This window comes from Eleutherodactylus coqui, chromosome 5, assembly GCF_035609145.1.
Source record: "Eleutherodactylus coqui strain aEleCoq1 chromosome 5, aEleCoq1.hap1, whole genome shotgun sequence".
NCBI lineage: Eukaryota > Metazoa > Chordata > Amphibia > Anura > Eleutherodactylidae > Eleutherodactylus > Eleutherodactylus coqui.
The window spans coordinates 32,033,810-32,060,606 of record NC_089841.1 but is presented as its reverse complement, the minus strand read 5'-3'; the positions used below and the strand labels follow the sequence as shown (position 1 = coordinate 32,060,606).

Sequence of the window (26,797 nt, the reverse complement as noted above, 5' to 3'; positions counted from 1 at the left end):
GATCCCGACCATAGCACAAAAATGTCATCAATATATGGAGTCCAGAATATAATCTGCTCCATCCACCGACCACCATCATCAGAATAGAACACGTGGACCCCCCCCACCAGCCGAGGCGCAGGTTAGCATAAGTGGGGCACAGGGGCTCCCCATTGCCGTACCCCGTAGCTGGTGGCAGACCTGGCCGCTGATAAAGTAATTGTGGGTAGGTATACAGCGCAAAAGGTCCAGGACCAATTCATTATGCTTAGATAGAAAATGACTGAGAGTCTCTACAAATGATCGAACGGCTTGTAGACCATCTTCATGAACAACGCAGCTATATAACGCTTCCACGTCTGTAGAAACCGCCATATCCCAGATGTCACCAGGATCCCAGCTATCTTTAACCCCTTCAAAAAACTCAGGTTTTTCCAACTTTTTTGGTTTTTACTCCTTTATTTATCCATCGACGTAGATGTTTACGGGTTGTTTTTTGCGTGACAAGTTCTAATTTGCACTTATACTATTTATTGTACCATATAATGTACTGAAAAACTTTTTGAAAGTTCTAAGTGGAGTGAAATGGAAAAAAAAATTAAGTTCCAACTTTGGGAGAGGTGTTGCTTCTACGGCGTACACACTGCAGCAAAAAACAACCTCAGGGCGCATTCAGACGACCGTATATCGGCCCCCAGCCGATATACGGCATCTCTCTCTGCAGGAGGTGGAGGCTTGAACAGCGGGGAGCAGTGATCTGAGCTCCCGTCCCCTCTCTGCCTCCTCTACGCCCCTCTGCACTATTTGCAATGAGAGGAGGCGGTATGGGGGTGTGGCTAAGTTACAGGAATTAGCTCCTCCCTTGTCCCACCTCTCCACATTGAAAATAGTGCAGGGGGTGGAGAGGAGGCAGAGAGGGAGCGGGAGCTCAGAGCACTGCTCCCGGCTCTTCCAGCCTCCAACCCCTGCAGAGAGAGACGCCGAATGCGCCCTTATTCTGTGTGTTGGTACGATTACTACAATACTAAATTTATATAACTTTTTTGGCTGTACTACTTTTAAAATACAAAATACCGGTGGAAAAAATAAAAATATTTTCTCCCACCATCTTTTGTCAGCCATTACTTTTTTTATTCTTGTGTCAACATAGCTCTACGAGGGTGCATTTTCTTGAAGGACGTCCTTCAGTTTCTAACGATACTGTTCTTAAGTACATTTGACTTTTTGATTACATTTTTCTTAGGGACATGGTGACCATAAAAAAGCGCTTTTCTGGCGTTACTTTCTTCTGACGACGTTCACTGGGCAGGATAAATAATGTGTTACTTCAATAGATTGGACCTTTTTGGATGCAAACAATTCTTTTGGGTTTCATAATTTATATTTTTTTATTATAAATATGGTGGAGAAACTTTTATTACCCTTTAATATTTTTTATTAAACTTTTTTGAAATAGTTTTTTATATTTTACTTTTAGTCACCATGGGCAAGAAGAACGTATGAAGGTTTTATCGCTCCTGCGGTATGATGTAATATATAGTGGTATATTATACAGCGATCTGCAATGGTACTCCTGGGGACTTTTAAAAGGTTCCTGGCTGCCATGGCAACCGAACGGTACACCATAATCTCATTGTGGGGGCTGCTTGAGACATTTAAATGCTGCTGTCAGAATTGACTGCAGAATTTAAAGGGTTAACAGCCACGATCAGCAGGAGTGCCGAGTGCAGCTGTTACAGGCGGATGCAGCGGTAGGAAACAGCCAGCACCCGCATTGTATGGACTGGTTCCCAATCCCCCTCCATACAAACCTCGAGGCTACATATCGAAACTACATCATGGAGTGGTAAAGAGTTAATTAAATTTGGAATCCCCCCGCCCCCCTCCACCTAATATTTATCTCAGCCATCTTCTCTTTATAGAAGTCCCCTAGAGCAAGACTGTGAATTAATGGCACTTTGCGTTGCGAAACTAAGGGGGGTTTCACACCTGCGTTTGGGGTCCTTATAAAAGTGAATGTGAACTGATCCCAAACTGAAGCAGAACTGATGCTTGATGTCAGTTTTACACAGATGTATCAGTTTGGCTGCTCTCACATCTGCGGAGGGGATTCCATTTTCCTGCTCCATTCGGGAAGCAAGAAAGGGGAATCTGCTGGCTGAATGGATTTATTTCATTACAAAACTGATTGACACCAAATGAATCCCAATGACTATAATGGGGTCCGTTTGGCCGCCGTTCAGCTGTCCGGCATTTTACCAGACAAAGAAGTCTTGCTGGACTTTTTCTTCCGATGTTTTGTGCCAGATCCTCTGAACGGAGGATCCAGCGCACATGTGAACCATAACACACTGCCCCTTGCATGCATGCACTTACCTTTTTAGGGTAGAGTTGCTGATTATTGGATATTCTGGTCCTTGTAGACGCCACAAGTGTCTGCAGATCTCTTCCTCTAAGCCACACAATGTACGCAATGCACACTCTGGGCTTCCTGTGGGCTTCTCCTTCCCCCTCCTCTCCCTGGGGCTTTCCTTCTCTCTCCTCCCCCTCCCTCTCTGGTTACCTGTTTTACCTGTTGCTTTCCTTTGCAGGGTTAGGCCTTAGTCAGACGGGCGTTTTTTCGCGCGATTTGCGGATCGCATGACGGATGCGCGTCCGCAAATCGTGTGACCGGTGCGCGCAAGTCGCCCGCAAATCGCCCGAAAATCTGCTCCTAGCCGCGTTTCATTAGAAACGGGCCGGAGCTGTCCAGCGCATTGCATTCAATGGAGACGGCAATAGAGCCGCCTCCATTGAAAACAATGCGCTGCGGGCGAGCCCGGGATGAATTGTCGGTAAGGGCTTAAATATATAAGCCCTTCCCTGCAATTCATCCTAAAATGTCTTCAAATAAAAAAAAATTGTATACTCACCTTCTCCTGGCAGCCGGAGCTCCGTGCGGCCGTCCTGCAGTGGGTGTGAGTCAGACCTGCCCCCTGATTGGCTCAGCGCTGAGCCAATCAGAGGCATGCCTCACTCACACCCATTCATGAATTCATGAATGGATGTGAGTCAGACCTGCCCCTGATTGGCTCAGCGCTGAGAGGCAGCAGTCACTCACCCATTCATGAGTTCATGAATGGGTGTGTGAGTGAAACCGGCCTCTGATTGGTCAGGGCTGTGACCAATCAGAGGCAGATCATTCAGCAGGCGGGGAATAGTGCCGAGAAGCAGTTCAGGAGAACTGACAGCGGCCGCGGCTGGACTCCGGCTGCAGCGGAAAGGTGAGTATACAATTTTTTTTTATTTTAACACATTTTAGGATGAATTGCAGGGAAGGGCTTATATATTTAACCCCTTCCCGACAATTCACCCGCGCACGCCGGCAGCCCATTGCTTTCAATGGAGCGGCTGTATTGCTGCTCCATTGAATTCAATGGGCAAACATCGTTCTTCTCTGTCACAGCTGTTACAGCTGTGGCAGAGAAGAATGATTTGTCTTCTATATGTTCTCAATGGGGTCGGCGCTGCTGCCGCCAGCCCCATTGAGCGCATATACAGAAGAGAACAGGAATCGCAGATCGCAGATAGGTGCGATCTGCGATTTTTTGTTCTATAATTTATCGGACGAGCGCATAAAAAGCGCTCATGTGTCCGATACCATTGCAAAGCAATGGTTTTATAAAATCGCCGGATGCATGCGCATGCGCAAATCGCGGCTAAAAACGCCCGTCTGACTAAGGCCTCACTGATAACAAGGATCCATTCAGAAAAACTAAAGGACCATTTACACTGACAAGTATCACTAAATATTCTCTAATCGGTGATCATTTTAGCGATGATCGGTGCGTGTAAATGGGCACGGGGCACCTGCATTTCGGGCACTTTTTGCTGATCGTTAAAATCACTTTTATCAGTCGTTCTCCACGGGGAGTGCTGATAGCATTGTTTCCCCATGGAGTGCAAAGGATCTGAGCACAGCTAATAGCCTCAGGCTATTAGTCTGTGCTCAGTGAAGGCTTCATTTACATACATAATTGGTATTTAAGTAGCTGAGTAGTTTGAGTGATCTTTGAGTGATTATCTGCTCGTGTAAATGGGCCTTAAGGATGAAGTCACACGAACGTATATCGGCTCGGTTTTTACGCCGAGCCGATATACGTTGTCCTCGTGTGCAGGGGGGGGGGGGGGGGGGGGGATGGAAGAGCCAGGAGCAGGAACTGAGCTCCCGGCCCCCTCTCCGCCTCCTCTCTGCCCCTCTGCACTATTTGTAATGGGAAGAGGCGGGGCAAGGCTAAATGCCGAGAATTAGCCCCGCCCCGTCCCGCCTCTCTCCATTGCAAATAGTGCAAAGGGGCGGAGAGGAGGCAGAGAGGGGGCGGGAGCTCAGTTCCTGCTCCTGGCTCTTCCATCCTCCTTCCCCCCTGCACACGAGGACAACGTATATCGGCTCGGCGTGAAAACCGAGCCAATATACGTTCGTGTGACTTCACCCTAAGAGTCAAACTGAACCCAAACTGAGAGCAAAATATGTATTGTTCTCTGTTGGGCCAATTTGCTTCTGTTTTTTTTTAACTTAAAAAAGGAAGACAAAGTCTGAGGGACGACGCAGATGTGAAGCCGCCATCACACTCTACAATGTCCAACTTTTTGGTGGATTGTCCTGACAATCCAGGTTTTTGGAATGAAGTCTCCAACTTTTTGAACAAATTACAGGCAGGTGTCATCCGGTCACTACTGTTACTCTGGGGTCCCTCAAACTCTTTTTGCCCCTATGGGAGATGATTTACCCCCATAATGATTACAGTGACAAAACTATTAATCCCGGAACGCTGGAGACGGCGAACCTCCACCCATACAGATATGGAGCAGCAAATGTGATTTCCTTGCAGGATGGAAGAGTTAACTGCCGGGGAGAACAGACAGCATTTGTGTCTACGTTTGGGCCTTATAGCGGTCGGGTCTCTGATATTCTGAGGCGCCATTGGGCAATGGTACAGAAAAACTGTCCTAACATCAGCAAATTTCAGCATTTGTCTATGATGTCATACAGACGAGGTCTCAATGTATGAGATCGTCTTGTGCATTCATACTCCCATTGTGTGCAAACCGTCAGGCAAACAGTACTGGCTCCCATGAGGCATGACCATTTTCGTGCCTTGGGTGCTCGTGCTGTGGTAATATGAGTAGAGGGGGGAGATTCTCCCACCTAGCTACTAGACAGTCCTTTAAGATCAGAGCAAGATACACTTGTAAATCCAGCTTTGTTGTGTATGTGATTTTTGTGCCTTTGTGGTCTCCTCTATGTGGGGGAGACCACAATGGAGATACTTCCCAGAATCACTAAGCAAAAAAGTACTATTAGGACAGAGAATAAAGACCTGCCAATTCCTAAACATTTTCTTGAGAAAGGACATAGCATATCTCAGCTCAAATTCAGAGTAATTGACCATGTACTCGTAGGGATTAGACAAGGTGATCGGGCATACCTATTGAAGAAGAAGGAGGCAAGGCGGATATTTGACCTGGATACATTATCCCCCAATGGGCTTAATGTAGAATTTAATATTTAGCCATTTATATGGGATTCTAGTTATTTCCCCTCTGATGACACTAACGTTTATATGTGGTTGCACTTAACTTTGTTATTTTGTTTTGTCTGTACAGATCTCCCGTCTTAGATGGATTGCTCTTCTCATGTTGTCATGTGCTGCGCCTCAATTTTGGACTGTGATAGCTGCTATTGGATCCCAATTAGAGATGAGCGAACGTACTCTTTAAGGGCGATTTCGCAATAGAGCACCGCTTTTTTCAAGTAACTGACTACTCGGGCGAAAAGATTCGGGGGGCGCCGGGGGTTGCAGAGGAGAGTGGGGGGGTAGAGAGAGAGAGAGCTCCCCCCTGTTCCCCACTGCTACCCCCCGCTCCACCATTCTGCCCCCTGGTGCCCCCCAAATCTTTTCGCCTGAGTAGTCAGTTACTTGAAAAAAGCGCTGCTCGATTGCGAAATCGCCCTAAACGAGTAGGTTCACTCATCTCTAATCCCATTGTATTTTGAGATTATTATTGGACCCTATGAGTATGATGCAGTTTTGAAGGATCATGCATACTACTTGCATGCTATTATATTTATGTGTAATGGATACATTTCCATATATGTGTATGTTGGATAACAGTGTTGACTGTCTCTATTATTAAACATCCCGTTTTGTATACGATTTTGGGGAAATGAAATATAATAAAGAGAAATTTTGACATTTTATTTATATATATATATATATATATATATATATATATATATATATATATAAAATTGTACTTATTCATGACCTTCACCAGTTTATTTCCCAGTGCTCCATCCTTTTAGGCCCTCTGATACTGATCTGCAGGGACTTGGATGGTTCCGGTCCTGCTTGTTCATTGATGTAGACATCTAGCGATTATTACATGCTAATAAATCTGGCACGTCCCTCCCTTTATTACTAATACCAGTGCGAGATCTTACCAGTTATGAGCTGACAAACTATGGGAGTTGAAATGTAGTCTTCTACAATTCCTGCATATTATCCTAATCGATATATGTTCTACACTTTATCTTAGGCTTTATATAGGTTATGGAGTGGTGGTATGTTTTGCACTATGGTTATAACTCTTTGGGTACTTAGGTCTTTTTTTATTATATTTGGGGAATATCCAAGGACAATCATGGACAGTTATGGATAGTTGTTATTTCTATAAGAGATGATGATACATGGCAGTAATCATCTTTAAGTATGTTGTTGATGTGGGGTCATTTGCAGGTTCCCGCGAGACTTCCTGCATCCCACACATGCGGGTTAAGTCATGTAAATCCTATGCTGTGGTTGATGGTAACTAGGACTACAAAAGATCCTAGGTGAAGTGGCGCACCTTTCACGCATGCGCACTAAGTATCACGCTGTGTATGATCTCATTGCGCTGTTCGCGCATGCGCATTGATGATACCCGGATGCCGGAAGATATGCCTGGGAGTCGGCACATGATGGAGAGAGCAGTCCATCCTGGAGGTGGAGTAAGGCATATGCACAGTTGTTTTGTGTTTTATTTTAATTGTATGTGGATTCTGATTGGCACTATTTTGTTATATAAACCATGGTGTTTTTATTGTATGTTGAGCCTCACAAAGGCTACAGTTGGTAGCCGAAATGTCGCCATTTTTAACGATTAGTGAGTCAATAAAGACACATCTCCGGATGTCTTGAAACTTCTTTAAGACTATAATCTGCTGCCCTGCATTACTATTTTCTTTGGAATCTCCTTTAGGGCTGTTTCAGACGACTGTTAACGGCCGGGTATTCACGCCAGCCGATATATGGCGTCTCTGTCTGTAGAGGGAGGAGGCCGGAAGAGCCAGGAGCAGTGCTCTGAGCTCCCGCCCCCTCTCTACCTCCTCTCCACCCCCTCTCTGCCCCTCTGCACTATTTGCAATGAGAGGAGGCAGAACGGGGGTGGGGCTAAGTTCCGGGAATTAGCTCCCCCCCAGTCCCGCCCCTCTTCATTGAAAATAGTGCAGGGGGGTGGAGAGGAGGCAGAGAGGGGGCTGGAGCTCAGAGCACTGCTCCCGGATCTTCCAGCCTCCTCCCCCTGCAGAGAGAGACGCCGTATATCGGCTGGGCTGGAAACCCAGCCGATATATGGTCGTCCGAATCCACCCTTAGATTTGAATCCAGTCCTAGCGGGGCGCGCAACTGATTCACCAGTGAGTGACAACAAGCCAAGTGCTGCAGCTACTTTATCTTTTGTGGACTGCCCCCTGTCAGTCTTATCTCCACCAGGACTTCCTGGTGGCATCAAGATACACCAGTACCCGTCTTGTGTTGATCCACTGAGCAAAATGTCTTGTCATTCTGTTTTGTGTATTGCACAGCTGCAGCCTGTGATGGGTTAATGCCTGCAAAAGTATCAATTTATGGCCTGTCACGTGGTATGAGAGAAGTTATAAATGTGAGTGGTTGACAGAGGGAACGGAGTTCCATGTCTTCTGGAGTCAGGAGGTCCAACTACATGGGGGCACCTTCAGCCCACATAGAGTGCAGCATGCAAGAGGAGGAGAGGTTTCCCGGAGTGCTTGTCTTTATCATGAAGATGGAGTGAACCCGAGAGAGAGAGTGGGTGACCAGTGAGTAAGACTTTCTCAAGCCCCAGTGCAGACATACTCTGTTCTTCAACTGTTCACACCCTAGCGTGCTGAAGTCTGGGACTGCTGGAGTGGAGGAACGCGTCTACAGTTGTCACACTCACAGGTGTCCCAAAGTCTGGGATCGCTGTGTGGAGGTACTCATGGTCAAATCTGCCTGTATATATTTTTCCCTTTGCCTGCACTTGGAATACTAATGATTTTTGCCTTGTATTGTTTAAAGTTATCACTCAGTAAAGTTATTCCAGGCCTGACCGTTCCCAGGGACCTGAGGTAATATAACCCTGTCTGTGGCTCCTTTATTTTTCCCACCGATGTTCATGGTGGTGGATACCGGAACAGTGGCGTCACCCATGACAATCCTTTCACCTGTCCTAATGTTTATTGGGCATCCCCATGCCGGGGGTGTCCGGAAGAGGCCCAGCGCTGCCCTGGCCCTGTCTGCGTGTGTCCCTCCAAGAGAGAGTGTGGTAAGTGCCACCGTGACGAGCCAGCATCTTGCCCTCCCACCTCCTCAACATATGCCATGTGTCTTGGGTCACCCTACTGGATGCTGCACCCCCTTCCCCCCAACCAGGGTTACACACCTTTTCCAGGTCACCCCATCCTATACAGCTGTTTGTTACCTTAAATTGTGTTTATTTACCTAGTATAAGTGGCTGTGTAAATTGCAGATACATAATATTTTATTAGCAGACTGTAATATCACTAGCGTTTTATCTTGTTGTGAAGAATTGCAAAAAAAGGGGTGCAAAAAGTAAAGAGAAGAGATCATTGCCGTGTACAAAGAGAGAAAACCATGCAAAAAGAGCAAAACTGCTGAATGTTCCTAGAGATACAGATAGAAGCAGTTTACGTGTTCACAGTTACAAGCTCACTGGCTGCATTACCTGGGCAGACAGAAAGGGGGCGCTATCAGCAGTTGACACAAGATTCCTGAGGAGGAAGATGGTTAAAAATCCTCCAATGACTGCTAAAGAGCTGCAGCAAGACTTGGAGGCGGCAAGAACTAATTTTTTTGTACTGGCCCGAAACACTCCATAAATATCATACATGTCATGTCTTTAAAGGCGTTGTCCCGCGCCGCAATCAAAAATTTTTTTTTTCAACATACCCCCACATTGTGCCCTGTTAAAAACAATCCCTTTGTTATTTATTTATTTTTTAAAATCGCTTACCTGCATCCCCGTTCGGGCAGCTTCTTCTTTTCTTCTTTTAAAGATGGCCGCTGGTCCTTTCCCAAGGTGCACTGCGGTTTTCTCCCATGGTGTACCGCGGGTCTTCTCCCATGGTGCACCGTGGATTATCTTCTCCTGTCTTACGTTCCACTGCCGATTACAGCCACCTCATTGGCTGATCGGCACCACGTGACGGAGACGGAGCTACGATGACACGGAGAAGAGGGAGGAGCCACCACGCAGCTCGTGAGCCCAGAGGGAGACAGAAGAGGAATCCTTCGGTGCGCAAGCCGGACTGTTCGTGCGACCAGAGAAGAGGCTTCATCGTCGCCATGGAGACGGGGACGCCAGCATCGGAGCAGGTAAGTGAATAACTTCTGTATGGCTCATATTTAATGCACGATGTATATTACAAAGTGCATTAATATGGCCATACAGAGGTGCATAACCCCACTTGCTGTCGCGGGACAACCCCTTTAATGTGGATGCACTGTGTAAAGTGTCTTGTCTCCTGTTATGCGTCTTGCACAGCAGCAGCTTGCAAGAGGTTAATGTCTGGGAGATGTCTGCAAAAGTATCAATTTATGTCCTGTCACGTGGTATGTTAGACCCTATGAATGGGAGTGATTGGGTTGGGGTAGTTAGTCAGGCTTCATCATCTTCAACAGTAGAGAGTGGAGTGGGCTGCCAGCCACATGGGGGTACCTTCAACCCTCATGTGGTGAAGTGATGGAGGAAGAGCAGAGATATCCGGAGACCTCTTATTCCAGGTACTACCTCTGAAGAGCGACTGAAGTGAGGAGTCCTGAGTGTCTGTGGAGTGATCCTACCCCAATCCTCCTCCGGAGTGTCCCCTTCCAGGCCTGGTGTCATCCTGAGTCTCCTCCCTGAACTCACATACTCTGTCTTGCCTGCACTGGTGTGTAAATTTGTACTATATCAAGCTTCCAGGAAAGTTCCCGGTCATTGCCCGTTCCCAGTGACCGAGTAATCAATGTGTGTGTGGACACAGTTTATTTAACCGCCGGGTACAAGCGAGAAGGAACACTGGCGTCATGCGTGACAAATCCGATGTCTACCACACCTATACAGGTAACCGCTGTCCCAGCGTTCCTCCGGGGAGGAGTCTGGTAGAGTCCCAACTCTACCCCGCCAGCGCCTCAGTGTGGGCCTTGTGTCTTGGTCGCCGTTGGGACACTGCATATCCATTTGTGCAGTAAGGTGCAGACTAGAGATGAGCGAGCACCAAAATGCTCGGGTGCTCGTTACTCGGGACGCAATTTTCGCGATGCTCGAGGGTTCGTTTCGAGTAACGAACCCCATTGAAGTCAATGGGCGACCCGAGCATTTTTGTATATCGCCGATGCTCGCAAAGGTTTTCATTTGTGAAAATCTGGGCAATTCAAGAAAGTGATGGGAACGACACAGCAACGGATAGGGCAGGCGAGGGGCTACATGTTGGGCTGCATCTCAAGTTCCCAGATCCCACTATTAAGGCACAATAGCGGCAAGAGAGGGCCCCCCCCTCCCAACAATTTTTACTTCTGAAAAGCCCTCATTAGCAATGCATACCTTAGCTAAGCACCACACTACCTCCAACAAAGCACAATCACTGCCTGCATGACACTCCGCTGCCACTTCTCCTGGGTTACATGCTGCCCAACCCCCCCCCCCCCCCCTGCACGACCCAGTGTCCACAGCGCACACCAAATTGTCCCTGCGCAGCCTTCAGCTGCCCTCATGCCACGCCACACTCATGTCTATTTATAAGTGCGTCTGCCATGAGGAGGAACCGCAGGCACACACTGCAGAGGGTTGGCACGGCTAGGCAGTGACCCTCTTTAAATGGGGCGGGGCGATAGCCCACAATGCTGTACAGAAGCAATGAGAAATATAATCCTGTGCCACCGCCATCAGGAGCTGCACACGTGGGCATAGCAATGGGGAACCTATGTGCCACACACTATTCATTCTGTCAAGGTGTCTGCATGCCCCAGTCAGACCGCGTTTTTTTAAAAATAGTCACAGGCAGGTACAACTGGGAATCCCCAACTCCGCAATGGGAATTCCGTGTGCACCCACAGCATGGGTGGCTCCCTGGAACCCACCGGCTGTACATAAATGTATCCCATTGCAGTGCCCTGGACAGCAGAGCTATCGTCAGATTAAATGCAGGTGGGCTTCGGCCCAAACTGCATGGGCCAGTCAGACGGGGGTTCTTTAGAAGTGGACACATGTAGTTACAACTCTGTGTGGACCGACAGCATGGGTGGCTCCCTGGAACCCACCGGCGGTACATAAATATATCCCATTGCATTGCCCAGCACAGCTGAGGTAACGTCAGCTGTAATGCAGGTGGGCAAAAAATTTATTGGATTACACTGTAGGCGAGGGCCCCAAAAGATTGGTGTACCAACAGTACTAATGTACGTCAGAAAAATTGCCAATGCCCAACCAAGAGGGCAGGTGAAACCCATTAATCGCTTTGGTTAATGTGGCTTAATTTGTAACTAGGCCTGGAGGCAGCCCAGTTAAAATAAAAATTGGTTGAGGTGAAAGTTTCAACGCTTTAATGAGCATTGAAACGTATAAAAATTGTTTAGAAAAATTATATGACTGAGCCTTGTGGGCCTAAGAAAAATTGCCCGTTCGGCGTGATTACGTCAGGTTTCTGGAGGAGGAGGATGAATATTATACACAGATTGATGAAGCAAAAAGGTCCACGTTTTTGATGGTGATAGAGAACAATGCTTCCATCCGCGGGTGCAGCCACGTATTGTTTAGGTATCGCTGCTGTCCGCTGGTGGAGAAGAGAAGTCTGGGGAAATCCAGGCTTTGTTCATCTTGATGAGTGTAAGCCTGTCGGCACTGTCGGTTGACAGGCGGGTACGCTTATCTGTGATGATTCCCCCAGCCGCACTAAACACCCTCTCTGACAAGACGCTAGCCGCAGGACAAGCAAGCACCTCCAGGGCATACAGCGAGAGTTCAGGCCACGTGTCCAGCTTCGACACCCAGTAGTTGTAGGGGGCAGAGGCATCACCGAGGACGGTCGTGCGATCGGCTACGTACTCCCTCACCATCCTTTTACAGTGCTCCCGCCGACTCAGCCTTGACTGGGGAGCGGTGACACAATCTTGCTGGGGAGCCAGAAAGCTGTCAAAGGCCTTAGAGAGTGTTCCCCTGCCTGTGCTGTACATGCTGCCTGATCTCTGCGCCTCCCCTGCTACCTGGCCCTCAGAACTGCGCCTTCGGCCACTAGCGCTGTCGGATGGGAATTTTACCATCAGTTTGTCCGCCAGGGTCCTGTGGTATAGCATCACTCTCGAACCCCTTTCCTCTTCGGGTATGAGAGTGGAAAGGTTCTCCTTATACCGTGGGTTGAGCAGTGTGTACATCCAGTAATCCGTAGTGCCCAGAATGCGTGTAACGCGAGGGTCACGAGAAAGGCATCCTAACATGAAGTCAGCCATGTGTGCCAGGGTACCTGTACGCAACACATGGCTGTCCTCACTAGGAAGATCACTTTCAGGATCCTCCTCCTCCTCCTCCTCCTCCTCCTCCTCCGGCCATACACGCTGAAAGGATGACAGGCAAGCAGCATGGGTACCCTCAGCAGTGGGCCAAGCTGTCTCTTCCCCCTCCTCCTCATCCTCCTCCCCCTCCTCCTCAACGCGCTGAGATATAGACAGGAGGGTGCTCTGACTATCCAGCGACATACTGTCTTCCCACGTCTCCGTTTCCGAATGCAAAGCGTCTGCCTTTATGCTTTGCAGGGAACTTCTCAAGAGGCATAGCAGAGGAATGGTGACGCTAATGATTGCAGCATCCCCGCTCAGCATCTGGGTAGACTCCTCAAAGTTTCCAAGGACCTGGCAGATGTCTGCCAACCAGGCCCACTCTTCTGTAAAGAATTGAGGAGGCTGACTCCCACTACGCCGCCCATGTTGGAGTTGGTATTCCACAATAGCTCTACGACGCTCATAGAGCCTGGCCAACATGTGGAGCGTAGAGTTCCACCGTGTGGGCACGTCGCACAGCAATCGGTGCACTGGCAGATTAAACCGATGTTGCAGGGTCCGCAGGGTGGCAGCGTCCGTCTTGGAGTTGCGGAAATGTGCGCTGATCCGGCGCACCTTTCCGAGCAGGTATGACAAGTGTGGGTAGCTTTTCAGAAAGCGCTGAACCACCAAATTAAAGACATGGGCCAGGCATGGCACGTGCGTGAGGCTGCCGAGCCTCCACCAGATTACGGCCGTTGTCACACACGACCATGCCCGGTTGGAGGCTCAGCGGCGCAAGCCAGCGGTCGGTCTGCTCTGTCAGACCCTGCAGCAGTTCGTGGGCCGTGTGGCTCTTCTCTCCTAAGCTGAGTAGTTTCAGCACGGCCTGCTGACGCTTGCCCACCGCTGTGCTGCCGTGCCGCGCGACACCGACTGCTGGCGACGTGCTGCTGCTGACACATCTTGATTGCGAGACAGAGGTTGCGTAGGAGGAGGAGGAGGAGGAAGGTGGTTTAGTGGAGGAAGCATACACCGCCGCAAATACCACCACCGAGCTGGGGCCCGCAATTCTGGGGGTGGGTAGGACGTGACCGGTCCCAGGCTCTGACTCTGTCCCAGCCTCCACTAAATTCACCCAATGTGCCGTCAGGGAGATATAGTGGCCCTGCCCGCCTGTGCTTGTCCACGTGTCCGTTGTTAAGTGGACCTTGGCAGTAACCGCGTTGGTGAGGGCGCGTACAATGTTGCGGGAGACATGGTCGTGCAGGGCTGGGACGGGACATCGGGAAAAGTAGTGGCGACTGGGAACTGAGTAGCGTGGGGCCGCCGCCGCCATCATGCTTTTGAAAGACTCCGTTTCCACAAGCCTATAAGGCAGCATCTCCAGGCTGATCAATTTGGCTATGTGCACGTTTAACGCTTGAGCGTGCGGGTGCGTGGCGGCGTACTTGCGCTTGCGCTCCAACACTTGCGCTAGCGATGGCTGGACGGTGTGCTGACAGACATTGGTGGATGGGGCCGAGGACAGCGGAGGTGAGGATGTCGGTGCAGGCCAGGAGACGGTAGTGTCTGTGCCCTGAGAGGGGGGGTTGGATCTCAGTGGCAGGTTGGGGCACAGGGGGAGAGGCAGCGGTGCAAACCGGAGGCGGTGAACGGCCTTCGTCCCACCTTGTGGGGTGCTTGGCCATCATATGTCTGCGCATGCTGGCGTTGGTGAGGCTGGTGGCTCCCCGGCTGATCTTGGCGCGACACAGGTTGCACACCACAGTTCGTCGGTCATCTGCACTCTCAGTGAAAAACTGCCAGACCTTTGAGCACCTCGGCCTCTGCAGGGTGGCATGGCGCGAGGGGGCGCTTTGGGAAACAGTTGGTGGATTATTCGGTCTGGCCCTGCCTCTACCCCTGGCCACCGCACTGCCTCTTGCAACCTGCCCTGCTGCTGCCCTTGCCTCCCCCTCTGAAGACCTGTCCTCAGTAGGCGTAGCAAAGCAGGTGGGGTCAGTCACCTCATCGTCCTGCTGCTCTTCCTCCGAATCCTCTGTGCGCTCCACCCTCGGACTTACTGCCCTTACTACTACCTCACTGATAGACAACTGTGTCTCATCGTCATCGTCCTCCTCACCCACTGAAAGGTCTTGAGACAGTTGCCGTAAGTCCCCAGCCTCATCCCCCGGACCCCGGGAACTTTCAAAAGGTTGGGCATTGGTCATGACAAACTCCTCCAGTGGGAGAGATTCGGAACCCTTGCTGCCCATTCTGGGCAGGGGCCCGGGAACAGTTCCTGGGAGTCTGCCTGCTCCTCAGAATGTGTCATTTTCATGGAGTGAGGAGGCTGGGAGGAAGGAGGAGCAGCAGCCAGAGGATTCAGAGTTGCAGCAGTGGACGGCGCAGAACTCTGGGTGTTCGATAGATTGCTGGATGCACTTTCTGCCATCCACGACAGGACCTGCTCACACTGCTCATTTTCTAATAAAGGTCTACCGCGTGGACCCATTAATTGTGAGATGAATGTGGGGACGCCAGAAACGTGCCTCTCTCCTAATCCCGCAGCAGTCGGCTGCGATACACCTGGATCAGGAGCTCGGCCTGTGCCCACACCCTGACTTGGGCCTCCGCGTCCTCGCCCGCGTCCACGTCCTCTAGGCCTACCCCTACCCCTCAGCATGGTGTATTACCAGTAGTGCAGAAACAGAACGCTGTAATTAAATGTGCCGCTTATTGGCCTGTGGTTGGAGGCTGACTTCGCTTACGGAACACACAGCAGAGCCAGGAAATAATTTTGCGCAAGCCTGCTGTAACACTTAGCTGGCTGCATATGAATTAGGACAACTACCCCCAGCACAGACCCAGTACACTGAGGACAGTCACAGGCAGCCCAAATATATTTTTTTCCCCAAATGTTTTTGCAAAGGCCCACTGCCTATATTCAATCAATATGTCTTCTGTCCCTGCCTAACCACCACTTCTGGCCCTGGAGTATGTCAAAGAACTGCAGAGTGTTGCACTGTGAACTGCAATACAGCGGTGATTTAACAGCCCAGACAGAGCCAGGAAATAATTTTGCGCAAGCCTGCTGTAACACTTAGCTGGCTGCGTATGAATTTGGAGGACTACTACACCCAGCAGAGACCCAGAACACTGAGGACAGTCACAGGCAGCCCAAATAGATTTTTTTCCCAAAATGTTTTTGCAAAGGCCCACTGCCTATATTCAATCAATATGTCTTCTGTCCCTGCCTCACAATATATGTCTTCTGTCCCTGCCTCACAATAGATGTCTTCTGTCCCTGCCTCACCACCACTTCTGGCCCTGGACTATTACTGCAGAGCGCAATGCTCTGCACGGCCGATATACAAAAAAAAATAGTGCAACACTGCAAAAAGCAGCCTCCACAGTACTGCACACGGTTAGATGTGGCCCTAAGATGGACCGTTGGGGTTCCTTGAAGCCTAAAATAACTTCTAACGTTCTCCCTATAGCAGCTCCGGCATCACCAGCACTGTCCCTGATCTCTGTCAGAACGCATTTGTGGCGAGCCGCGGGAGGGGCCGATTTTTATACTCGGGTGACACCTGATCTTCCCAGCCACTCACTGCAGGGGGGTGGGATAGGGCTTGAACGTCGCAGGGGGAAGTTGTAATGCCTTCCCTGTCTTTCAATTGGCCAGAAAAGCGCGCTAACGTCTCAGAGAGGAAAGTGAAAGTAACTCGAACATCGCGTGGTACTCGTCACGAGTAACGAGCATCTCAAACACGCTAATAGTCGAACGAGTATCAAGCTCGGACGAGTACGTTCGCTCATCTCTAGTGCAGACTCAATGCAGAAGATCTTTATAGTTTAACTCCAAGGCGTCACCTCTACTGACCCAAAGGCACAAGAAAACCGCTCAAAATCATATAAAGAAGCCACGGAGGGCTCAAGATTCTGCTCCATGGATCAATTACAGAAAACTGGAACTTTTCAGGACTATTAATCAGCTGTATGTCTGAAGGCGGAAGAAACAAGCAGATACTGATAGAACCCCCGGCCTACAGGGAAGCACGGTGCGGCTAGGTGATGCTACAGTGAAGCATGTTGGTGGCCCCGGGGTTAATCTTCCCCCAGCAGTCCTGATGGGGTTAATCCTCCCCTCCCCCACTGACCTGACATGAAGGGACACACAGACCTCCACCTGCAGAGCGGCACAGGAGTTGTAAGCTTTCAGGACCTGTGATGACCTCTCCGTCATGTGATCAACTGTGTGGGAGGAGTCGGGGTCACATGACCAGGGGGTGATCTGCTGTGCTGGCTGTGATCCCTGTTGGGTGAGCTGAAGGGATATGTGGGGTCAGGATGGATGTAGCAGAGCCGTGTGCGTGTGATGTACATGCAGCAGAGCTGCACTACTTGGACACAGAAGAAAGGGGGCGCTATCACCGGCTGCACAAGATCCCTGAGGAGGAAGATGGTCAATAATCCCTGAATGACTGCAAACCCCCTGCAGTAAGATCTGGTGGCCGCAGCACTGAGGGGCCCATCTGCTCTGTTAGGTGCAGACTGAACACTGAAGGTCTTCTACCCTGAACCCCAAGATGTCACCTCTACTGACCGAAGCACAAGACAAGTCACCCCAATATGGCCAAAACCAGATAAATAAGACACGGGGGAGACGGTCATGTCTGCTGTGAGGAGGCTGAAGCTCGGGGGGCATCGGACCCTCCAACAGGGCAGCAATCCCCAGCAGACCTCAGAGCCCCCCAAGGCTCGGTGCCAGAAGACGTCCTGGAGGTTCTGGAGATCTTCTTATAACCCTGGAAGAGTTGAGACTAATCGGAGCAGAAGTAGAGCTGCCAGACTGATGCTCTGGATAAAACCCCAACCCAACCCCCAACCACTTTCTGAGGGACCTATCAAGCCTGCCCACACAATCCTGCATGGGGTAATCTCCACAGCCACATGTGATGCCAGGACTTCTAACCAAGTCCTGGGGTGCTGGAAGGTGTCCAGGAGACCAAGACTAGGGTCTCCCCTCCCCAATCAGAGACTTTCCCATTTATCTCGGTTGATGTCGGACCCGGATGCTTCCAAGTAGTGACCCCCCCCTTCCGCCATCACAGACTCTGCCCAGAGATCCAGGAGCCTCAGTGGGAACTGGTCAGCAGAGGTACCAACCCCTACACCCAACATGTCCCCCACCCCTGACATCACTCTCCAGACTGCGGCATGTTGGGTTTTAGCAATGTTGCCAGTCTCTTTAAAGTCCATATTGGGCTGAGCAGACCCCAGCTCCTCAGCCATCTTTGGGATATCAGCGGGTATCGCTCCGCCCACCTGAGCTGCTCTGGGATCTGTAGTCCTACAGCCTCCAGTATCAGTGGGACTTCTAGACTGAGTTCTCTGCACATGATGTGTGGGAGGATCAGCAGACTTGGCCACACTCACTGTGCCCCCTCTGCAACTTACAGGTGTTTCAGGGACACAGGAGGGACAGCCAAGCCACAATAGGTGGAACGTGGTGCCAGATCGTGCCCCTCCCACTGGAAGGCGACCAACAGCACCACCGCCTCCGGATTGGCTGCAACCCTTTGTTTTATTTTTTCCACTGACCAACCGACACCTTCTCTGCCTCCTTAACTCCTCAATTCCCGTTACTAGCAGAAGTGGCTATGAAATATTTAGCTACATTAACCCTTTCTTCCCCAGTCCCCTACACGGGACCCCCTACAGAGCACAGGCCTAGGGGCACACCAGGACTAGCCCCCTGATTGGACTCTGCAACAGACCAGAGTGCTGGTAACATACAGGCTCTCTTCTTCCTTCTCTCTTTAGCTGCTGCTGCTGTTTCTTCAGGTTCCTCCTCTCCTAAGTACAGACCTCGCATCCTTTCAGGGACTCTTGCTGTCTGATTTGTTGCATGACCGAGGCTTCTCCTCCGCTGCTGCTGTCGTTGTCCAGATCGTCAGCATCGGGATGTGGGGACTGGCCAACCTGCTCAGTGGGAATGCTGGTATCTGCAGTCCTCCCCTGAGTAAATGGCCCATCCGTCCTGCACATCCACAGACTCTTCTAAGATGCTTATTGAGTCATCTCTGCCACTGTCACTACTGGGTGCATTCTGGAGAACCTTTCATCATTTAATATTTTTTCCCTCCGGGCGTGGCCGGCAGCGGATGAGACTGGCCACATGATCTAAGAGCCCCGCTGTAGACCTACACGTACCTTAATCCTGCATTCATCCTAGGACCCCAGTGGCACCTTTTATTGGGGTTTTCACTGTGTCATCGCCTATGCCAGCAAAGAAGACCGTACGCAGAAAGAAGAGGCTCCAGAGATGCAGGCGCTGAGTGAGAGCATTCTCGAGTGTGGGCGCCGCCATCTTTGATCCTCTAGCAGAGGTTACTGATGGCGGGCGCCAGGCTGCATTGATACAGTGACAGTTTAAAGCTGCGATCCTTGCCCCAGAGCATGGAAGGAGAGGTACATAGCAGCGGGAGGTGAGCGTTCTGCAGTACAGGCACCGCTGCTGTTGTGAAGGGACTGGTCCTCTTGACAGCGGGCTGTGGGGGAGGCTGAAGTCCATTGCAGCTGCTGGAGGGCTGGGGAGAGCAGCTACCAGGGGAGAGGAAGCTCCTACTGAAGACAGCCGGGCTGTGGAGGTGAAGAGGCAGGGTGTGGCTGCTGAATCTCTGGATATACAAGCTTAGGGAGGAGCTGAGCAAGACAGCCGGTATTGCCAGACATTGTTTGGACTGGCAGGGGCAGATGGACAGGGGATCCCTACGCCAGCCCTCTCCCATGTCCCTACCTACTTGCCCCCCTGGGCTAGTCTTCAGGGCAACAACTGGGTGATGGTCCCTGTGCTGCACTAGTGACAGGGACTCCAAGAAAGGAAGGACAGGGAGACCGACAGGTGAGCACCACATAGCTGACTGGAAGCAACAAGTGAGGAGACCAGAGAGTAGTTGTAATACAAGCTGGGTCAAACCAAAAAGACACGTGTGAAGTACAGGAGGGCAAAACAGAGGCAGAGTCAAAGGAAAAGCCGAAGTCAAACATACAAAGGTCAGGCCAATGATTAGGGGTGTAGGCAGACAAGTCAAACCAAACACTGGCAACCAGAGTTAAGCTCTACAAGATATATATGCAGAACACCCCACCCAGAGGGGCGAAGTCACATGATGACCGGAGGGAATCATAAAGCTGCCTCCCTCCGGCAGCGCGCAACGGCCCGAGTGGCACACGGCCGATCAACGGGCAGGCACACGCACGACGTGCTGCCGGCCACTGCGACCAACCACCAGAATGGGGGAATGCCAGACAGAGCCGCCAGCCTGGGCCGCCACAGTACCAGGACGAGCATCCTACACCAACCGGACCCCGGCGCCCTAGTGGTAACTCCATTTCTTACAATTAAAGTCTATTTCCTGAAAGAGTAAAACTGAAAGGGTAGTATAAAGAGACCTGGAGTGGTGGTAGAGGGAGAGAAGAGGCACTAAACCTGAAGCTATAAGCAACTATACATACATGCACAACCGAAGTGTGCATTAAAGGGGTTGTCTCGCGAAAGCAAGTGGGGTTAAGTACTTCTGTATGGCCATATTAATGCACTTTGTAATATACATCGTGTATTAAATATGAGCCATACAGTGGTTATTCACTTACCTTCCCTGCGCTGGCGTCCCCGTCTCCATGGCTCCGTCTAATTTCAGCGTCTAGTCTCCTGATTAGACGCGCTTGCGCAGAAGGGTCTTCTCCCATCTCTTCGCTCCGCCACGAGCTGGCATTCTGGCTCCGCCCCCTTGTACGCGTCATCGCGTAGCTCCGCCCCGTCACATGTGCAGATTCCAGCCTTCTGATTGGTTGGAATCGGCACATGTGACGGGGGTGGAGCTACGCGATGAAATTTGAAATTTGCTGATGTTAGGATGTATTTTCTGTACCATTGACCAGTGGCGCCTCAGAATATCAGAGACCCGACCGCTATAAGGCCCAAACAAAGACACAAATGCTGTCTGTTCTCCCCGGCAGCTAACTCTTCCATCCTGCAAGGGAATCACATTTGCTGCTCCATATCTGTATGGGTGGAGGTTCGCCATCTCCAGCGCGCCGGGATTAATAGTTTTGTCGCTGTAATCATTGTGGGGGTAAATCGTATCCCATAGGATAAAACGGGTTTGAGGGACCCTAGAGTAACAGTAGGGACCGTGTGACATCTGCCTGTAATTTGTTCAAGAAGTCGGAGACCTCATTCCGAAAACCTGGATTCTCAGGACAATCCACCAAAAAGTTGGACATTGTGGAGTGTGATGGCGGCTTCACATCTGCGTCGTCCCTCAGACTTGGTTCTCCTTTTTTAAGTTAAAAAAAAACAGAAGCAAATTGGACCAACAGAGAACAATACATATTTTGCTCTCAGTTTGGGTTCAGTTTGACTCTTAAGGCCCATTTACATGAGCAGATAATCACTCAAAGATCACTCAAACTACTCAGCTACTTAAATACCAATTATGTATGTAAATGAAGCCTTCACTGAGCACAGACTAATAGCCTGAGGCTATTAGCTGTGCTCAGATCCTTTGCACTCCATGGGAAAACAATGCTATCAGCCCGTGGAGAACGACTGATAAAAGTGATTTTAACGATCAGCAAAAAGTGCCCGAACTGCAGGTGGCCCACGCCCATTTACACGCACCGATCATTGCTAAACTGATCACCGATTAGCGAATATTTAGTGATAATTGTCCAGTGTAAATGGGCCTTTAGTTTTTCTGAATGGATCCTTGCTATAAGTAACTCTGCAAAGGAAAGCAACAGGTAAAACAGGTAACCAGAGAGGGAGGGGGAGGGGAGAGAAGGAAAGCCCCAGGGAGAGGAGGGGGAAGGAGAAGCCCACAGGAAGCGCAGAGTGTGCATTGTGTACATTGTGTGGCTTAGAGGAAGAGATCTGCAGACACGTGTGGAGTCTACAAGGACCTGGATATCCAATAATCAGCTACTCTACCCAAAAATGGTAAGTGCATGCATGCAAGGGGCAGTGTGTAATGTGTCACATGTGCGCTGGGTCCTCTGTTCAGAGGATCCGGCGCAAAACATCAGAAAAAAAAGTTCAGCAAGACTTCTTTGTCTGGTAAAATGCCGGACAGCTGAACGGCGGCCAAACGGACCCCATTATAGTCATTGGGATTCATTTGGTGTCATTCAGTTTTGTAATGAAATAAATCCATTCAGCCAGCAGATTCCCCTTTCTGCTTCCCGAATGGAGCAGGAAAACAGAATCCCCTCCACAGATGTGAGAGCAGCCAAAAGGATCCATCTGTGTAAAAGTGACATAAAGCAAGAGTTCTGCTTCAGTTTGGGATCAGTTCACATTCACTTTTATAAGGACCCCAAATGCAGGTGTGAACCCCCCTTAGTATCGCAATGCAAAGTGCCATTAATTCACAGTCTTGCTCTAGGGGACTTCTATAAAGAGAAGATGGCTGAGATAAATATAAGGGAGGGGGGGTTCCAAATTTAATTAATGTGCCTATATGCCCAGCAGACTCTAACACCTCCATGGCGTCAGTTCCAGGCAGAACTAAAGGTACCTTATGGAGGTGTGCGCAGTGTATTAGCTTAATAAGTCTAGCAGTGATATGCTTACCTTCTCGATGATTGACAAAGCCTCCCTGTTCAAGGCCAATTCAATTAGGAAAGATATGTTGAAGTCTACTGGCCAGTAATTTAGTGTTAAGCAAGGAGATAGGACGGTAGCTTCTCCAATCTCTCCTACCCTTGGCTTATTTTGCGGTAAGCGAGATGTGGGCTACCAGAGCTACTCAGGGTAATGTCCACCATTAAGTCGGTTATTGCACAACTTTAAAAGTCTTGGTAAAAGAAGAGATTGCAATCTCTTATAGTAACTTACTGGGAATCCATCTGGGCCCGAAGCTTTCCCATTATGAATTGAATTCGATACTTTAGAGAGCTCCTTAGTGGGAAAGGGTTCTAAAAGTGATTTTTTTTTTTCCTTTTCTGAGAGCCAAAGAAGGTTTGTAGAGTCCAAAAATGTGGTAGTAAGGGTGTTTGCATTCGGGTGATCAGGGAGGCCATACAGAGAGCTATAACATATTAAGAACTCCTTTGTAATCCCATCTATTTTGGCAGAAGGGTGTCAGGAGATCTAATCTCAATGAAGGAGCTTTCCTCCTGTTTCTTGAGCATGTGAACTTTTGGGCCCTTACCGCCATGTGCTTAGAATATAAAGAAGCTTCTCTCGTATAACCGCGCTGAGCAGATGTTAAGTAGGTTTTCATTCTCTCTCCAAAGTCAGAAAGTTCCCCTTGTACTTCCCCCGCCTCAGAGAACTTCCCAATACTTTCTAAGGCAGAGATTTTAGTGATTAAGGAGTTTAGTTGAGCATTGCTTCTTACTAGAGATGAGTGGGCACCAAAATACTCGGGTGCTCGTTGCTCGAGCCGAGCTTTTCGTAGCGATTGTTTCGCAAAACGCACCTCATTGAACACTTCACAAATACAGTGGCACCACAGTAAATAACCCCACCAGGGGAGAGCAGCAGAACTTCACACTATGGTGCACGCTGTCCTTGACAAAGACGGTCGAAACATTGCAGTGCTGTGGAACGCATATTTTGAATTAAAGCACTTTTGATCTTATGATACTCTTGTGAGTATATGCATAACTAACCCCCCTGATACTGCTGCTCTGTCATACAATATATGGACGCACCTCATTGAAGTCAATGGCGGACTCGAGCATTTTTGTATTGACTGATGCTCCGCATAGGTGATGACTTGTCAAACACCAGAAAACATCAGAAAGTCATGGAAACACCACAGAAACGGATAGGGAAGGGCAGGCGCAGCATGCATGGCTGCATCTAACACTCTCAGGTCCCACTAGTAAGCCAAAATAGGGGCAAGAGTCTGGCTTCACCCCCCTAACAATTTACTTCAGACAAACCCTCATTAGCAAGGCACACGCGCTGGCACATCTTAGCTAAGCATCATACTACCTGCAACCATTGACGATCACTGCCTGCGGTGACACCGCTGTCTCTTCTCCTGGGTTACATGCTGGCATTGCTGTCCAAGCCCCCCGCATGACCCTGCGTCCACAGCACACACAATTTTCCCTTCACAGCCTTCAGCTGCCCTCATCCCACACGCTCGCTTTATAGCCACACCATCCTCATGTCTATTTATAAGCGCGTACTGGATAGGGAGGAACCGGAGGCACAAACTGCAGAGGGTTGGCAGTGCCAGGCAGCCACCCTCTTTGAAAGTGTGGGCGATAGACCACAATGTTGTTGAGAATTGATGATAAATTGATGTACGATCATCATTCCAATCCCGTGCCACCTCCGTCACAAAATTGTCAGGAGCCGCAAATGAGGGCATAAAGGGCACTTCTACACATCTCACAATGCAGCAATACTCTGTGTGGTAAGCACGTGAGCGGGCCCAGGGTCAGGTTCGGTCCCAGCCTCCACCTTGTGTGACCCAAGGTGCCGCGATTACATAACAATGGGAAATCCATGTGTCCCCACACAATTCATTTTGTGTAGGTGTCAGAAAGCTCAACACCACAATGGGAAGTCTTTGAGTTCCTTGGGCTCGACTGTGCTGGCAGTGCACAAAGATGGTATTACACAGGAAGAAATCAGAGTGTCCAAACATGGCAGAATTTTACCCCGCCAAGGACCTCGACCCACATTTCTACTCTAGTCATTGTATTTGTGCCAGACCGGTGAAACACTGCAATGGGAAGTTTATACACCCACAGCATAGGCGAGCCTCTGGAACCCATGGAAAGTATTACACATAAAGAAATCAGAGCGCCCAAACATGGCAGAGTTTCACCCTGCCAAGGACCTCGACCTCGGCTCACACCCTCACTAATCGTGGGCATAAAGCAGACTCGGATGCTAGTGCAGCTGTGAATGTCTCATTAATGCAGTAATGCTCCTTTTGTTTGGCCCAAACCATTGTCTCAGATAACTGTGGTAACATGAGAGAAAATACATATTGCCCAGCGCTGATCCCCAGACCCCAAGCAGGAGGAGGAGGTGGCATAATAAGGCTCAGAACCATGACCAAGGTAGGAACCGCAATACTCTGTGTGGGAAGTACGTGAGCGGCCCCTGGGTCAAGCTCGGTCCCAGCCTCCGCCTTGTGTAACCCAAGGTGCCATGAGTTAAATAGCTATGGGAAATCCATGGATCCCCACACACTTCATTCTGTGTAGGTATCAGATAGCTCAACACCGCAATGGGAAGTCTTTGAGTTCCTTGGGCTCGCCTATGCTGTGGGTGCACAAACATGGTAATACACAGGAAGAAATTAAAGTGCCAAACATGGCAGAGTTTCACCCCGCCAAGGACCTCGGCCTTGGCCCACATTTCTGCCCAAGTAAGTCAGTGTATTTGTGCCAAATAGGTAAAACACCCTAAAACACACAGTCTTTGTGCACCCACAGCATAGGCAGACCCCAGTAACATTTCTGTAGCAAGAGTATAGGTGGACCCCAGTAACATTTTTTATAGCAAGAGTATAGTCGGATCCCAGTAACATTTCTGTAGCAATAGTATAGGCAGACCCCAGTAACATTTCCGTAGCAAGAGTATAGGCGAACCGCTCAAACCATTCAGTAGAAAAGGTATAGGCAGACCCCAGTAACATTTCTGTAGCAAAAGTATAGGCAGACCCCTGTAACATTCCCGTAGCAAGAGTATAGGTGAACCCCTCAAACAATTCAGTAGAAACTACATAGGCGGACGCCAGTAGCATTTCTGTAGCAAAAGTATAGGCAGACCCCAGAAACATTTCTGTAGCAAGAGTGTAGGCAAACCACTGAAACATTGGTGTACCAAGAGTATAGGCGAACCCCTGAAAAAATTTGGTTACCAAGAGTGTAGGCGAAGGCCGGAAAAATTAGTTAGATAGGCAAATTAAAATTCGTATCGTAAAATTCGAATTAAAATTAGTATAGGCGAGGACCACAAAAATTGATGTACCAAGAGTACAAGTGGACACCTGAAAAATTACTCAACCGCGAGGGCAGGTGAAACCCATAAACATTTTTTTAAAGATACAGCTCGCTGTTACTTAATTTGTAAGAGAGCCTGGAGGCAGCCCTGTGAAAAAAATGGTGTCTGTTAAAGTATCAATACTTTTGAAACTTTCAAAAATTGTAAAAAACTTTTAAACAGAGCCTGCTGTTTTAATCAAACATGCTGCCTGATCCCCACTCCTTCCCTGCTACTTGGCCCTCTGAACTGCGTATTTTGCCACTAGCACTGTCAGATGGGAACTTTAGTATCACTTTTTCCTCCAGGGCCCTGTGGTATTGCATCACTCTTGTACCCCTTTGCTCTTCGGGAATGAGAGTGGAAAGGTTCTCCTTATACCGTGGGTCGAGAAGGGTGTACACCCAGTAATCCGTGTTGGCCAGAATGCATCTAACGCGAGGATCACGGGAAAGGCAGCCTAACATGAAGTCAGCCATGTGTGCCAGGGTACCAGTACGCAACACATCGCTGTCCTACTAGGAAAATGACTTTCAGGATCCTCCTCCTTCTCCTCTTCAGCCCATACACACTGAACAGATAAGAGGCAAGCAGCATGGGTACCCTCTGCAGTGTGGCCAGCTGTCTCTTCCTGCTCCCCCCCCCCCTCCTCCTCCTCCTCCTGCAAAACGCGCTGAGATATAGACATGAGAGTGGTCTGGCTTTCAAGCAACATACTGTCATCCCCGTCTCCTGTTCCAACTGCAAAGCGTTGGCCTTTATGCTTAGCAGCGAATTTCTCAGCAGGCAAAGCAGCGGGAGGGTAACTCTAATAATTGCTGCATTGCCGCTCACCATCTGGGTCGACTCCTCAAAGTTTCCAAGGACCTGGCAGGTATCTGCCATCCATGCCCACTCCTCGGTAAAGAATTGCGGCGGCTGACTACCACTCTGCCGCCCGTGTTGTAGCTGGTATTCCACTATTGCTCTACGCTGC

The 26,797-nt window shown here is 49.6% G+C and overlaps 2 protein-coding genes across 2 annotated transcripts in view; one reads left to right on the top strand and one right to left on the bottom strand.

The window, feature by feature from the left end:
* LOC136629148 (oocyte zinc finger protein XlCOF6-like) overlaps window positions 1-26,797 on the bottom strand; it is a 331,535-nt gene that overhangs the window by 8,669 nt on the left and 296,069 nt on the right. The window lies entirely within an intron of this gene.
* The window catches only part of LOC136629109 (zinc finger protein 585A-like), a 188,943-nt gene continuing 181,404 nt past the window's right edge, over window positions 19,259-26,797 (top strand). Inside the window, exon 1 of the mRNA XM_066605243.1 lies at window positions 19,259-19,288. Coding sequence (XP_066461340.1) covers window positions 19,260-19,288 — 29 coding nt within the window. The 5' untranslated portion in view covers window position 19,259. The remainder of the gene's footprint in view (window positions 19,289-26,797) is intronic.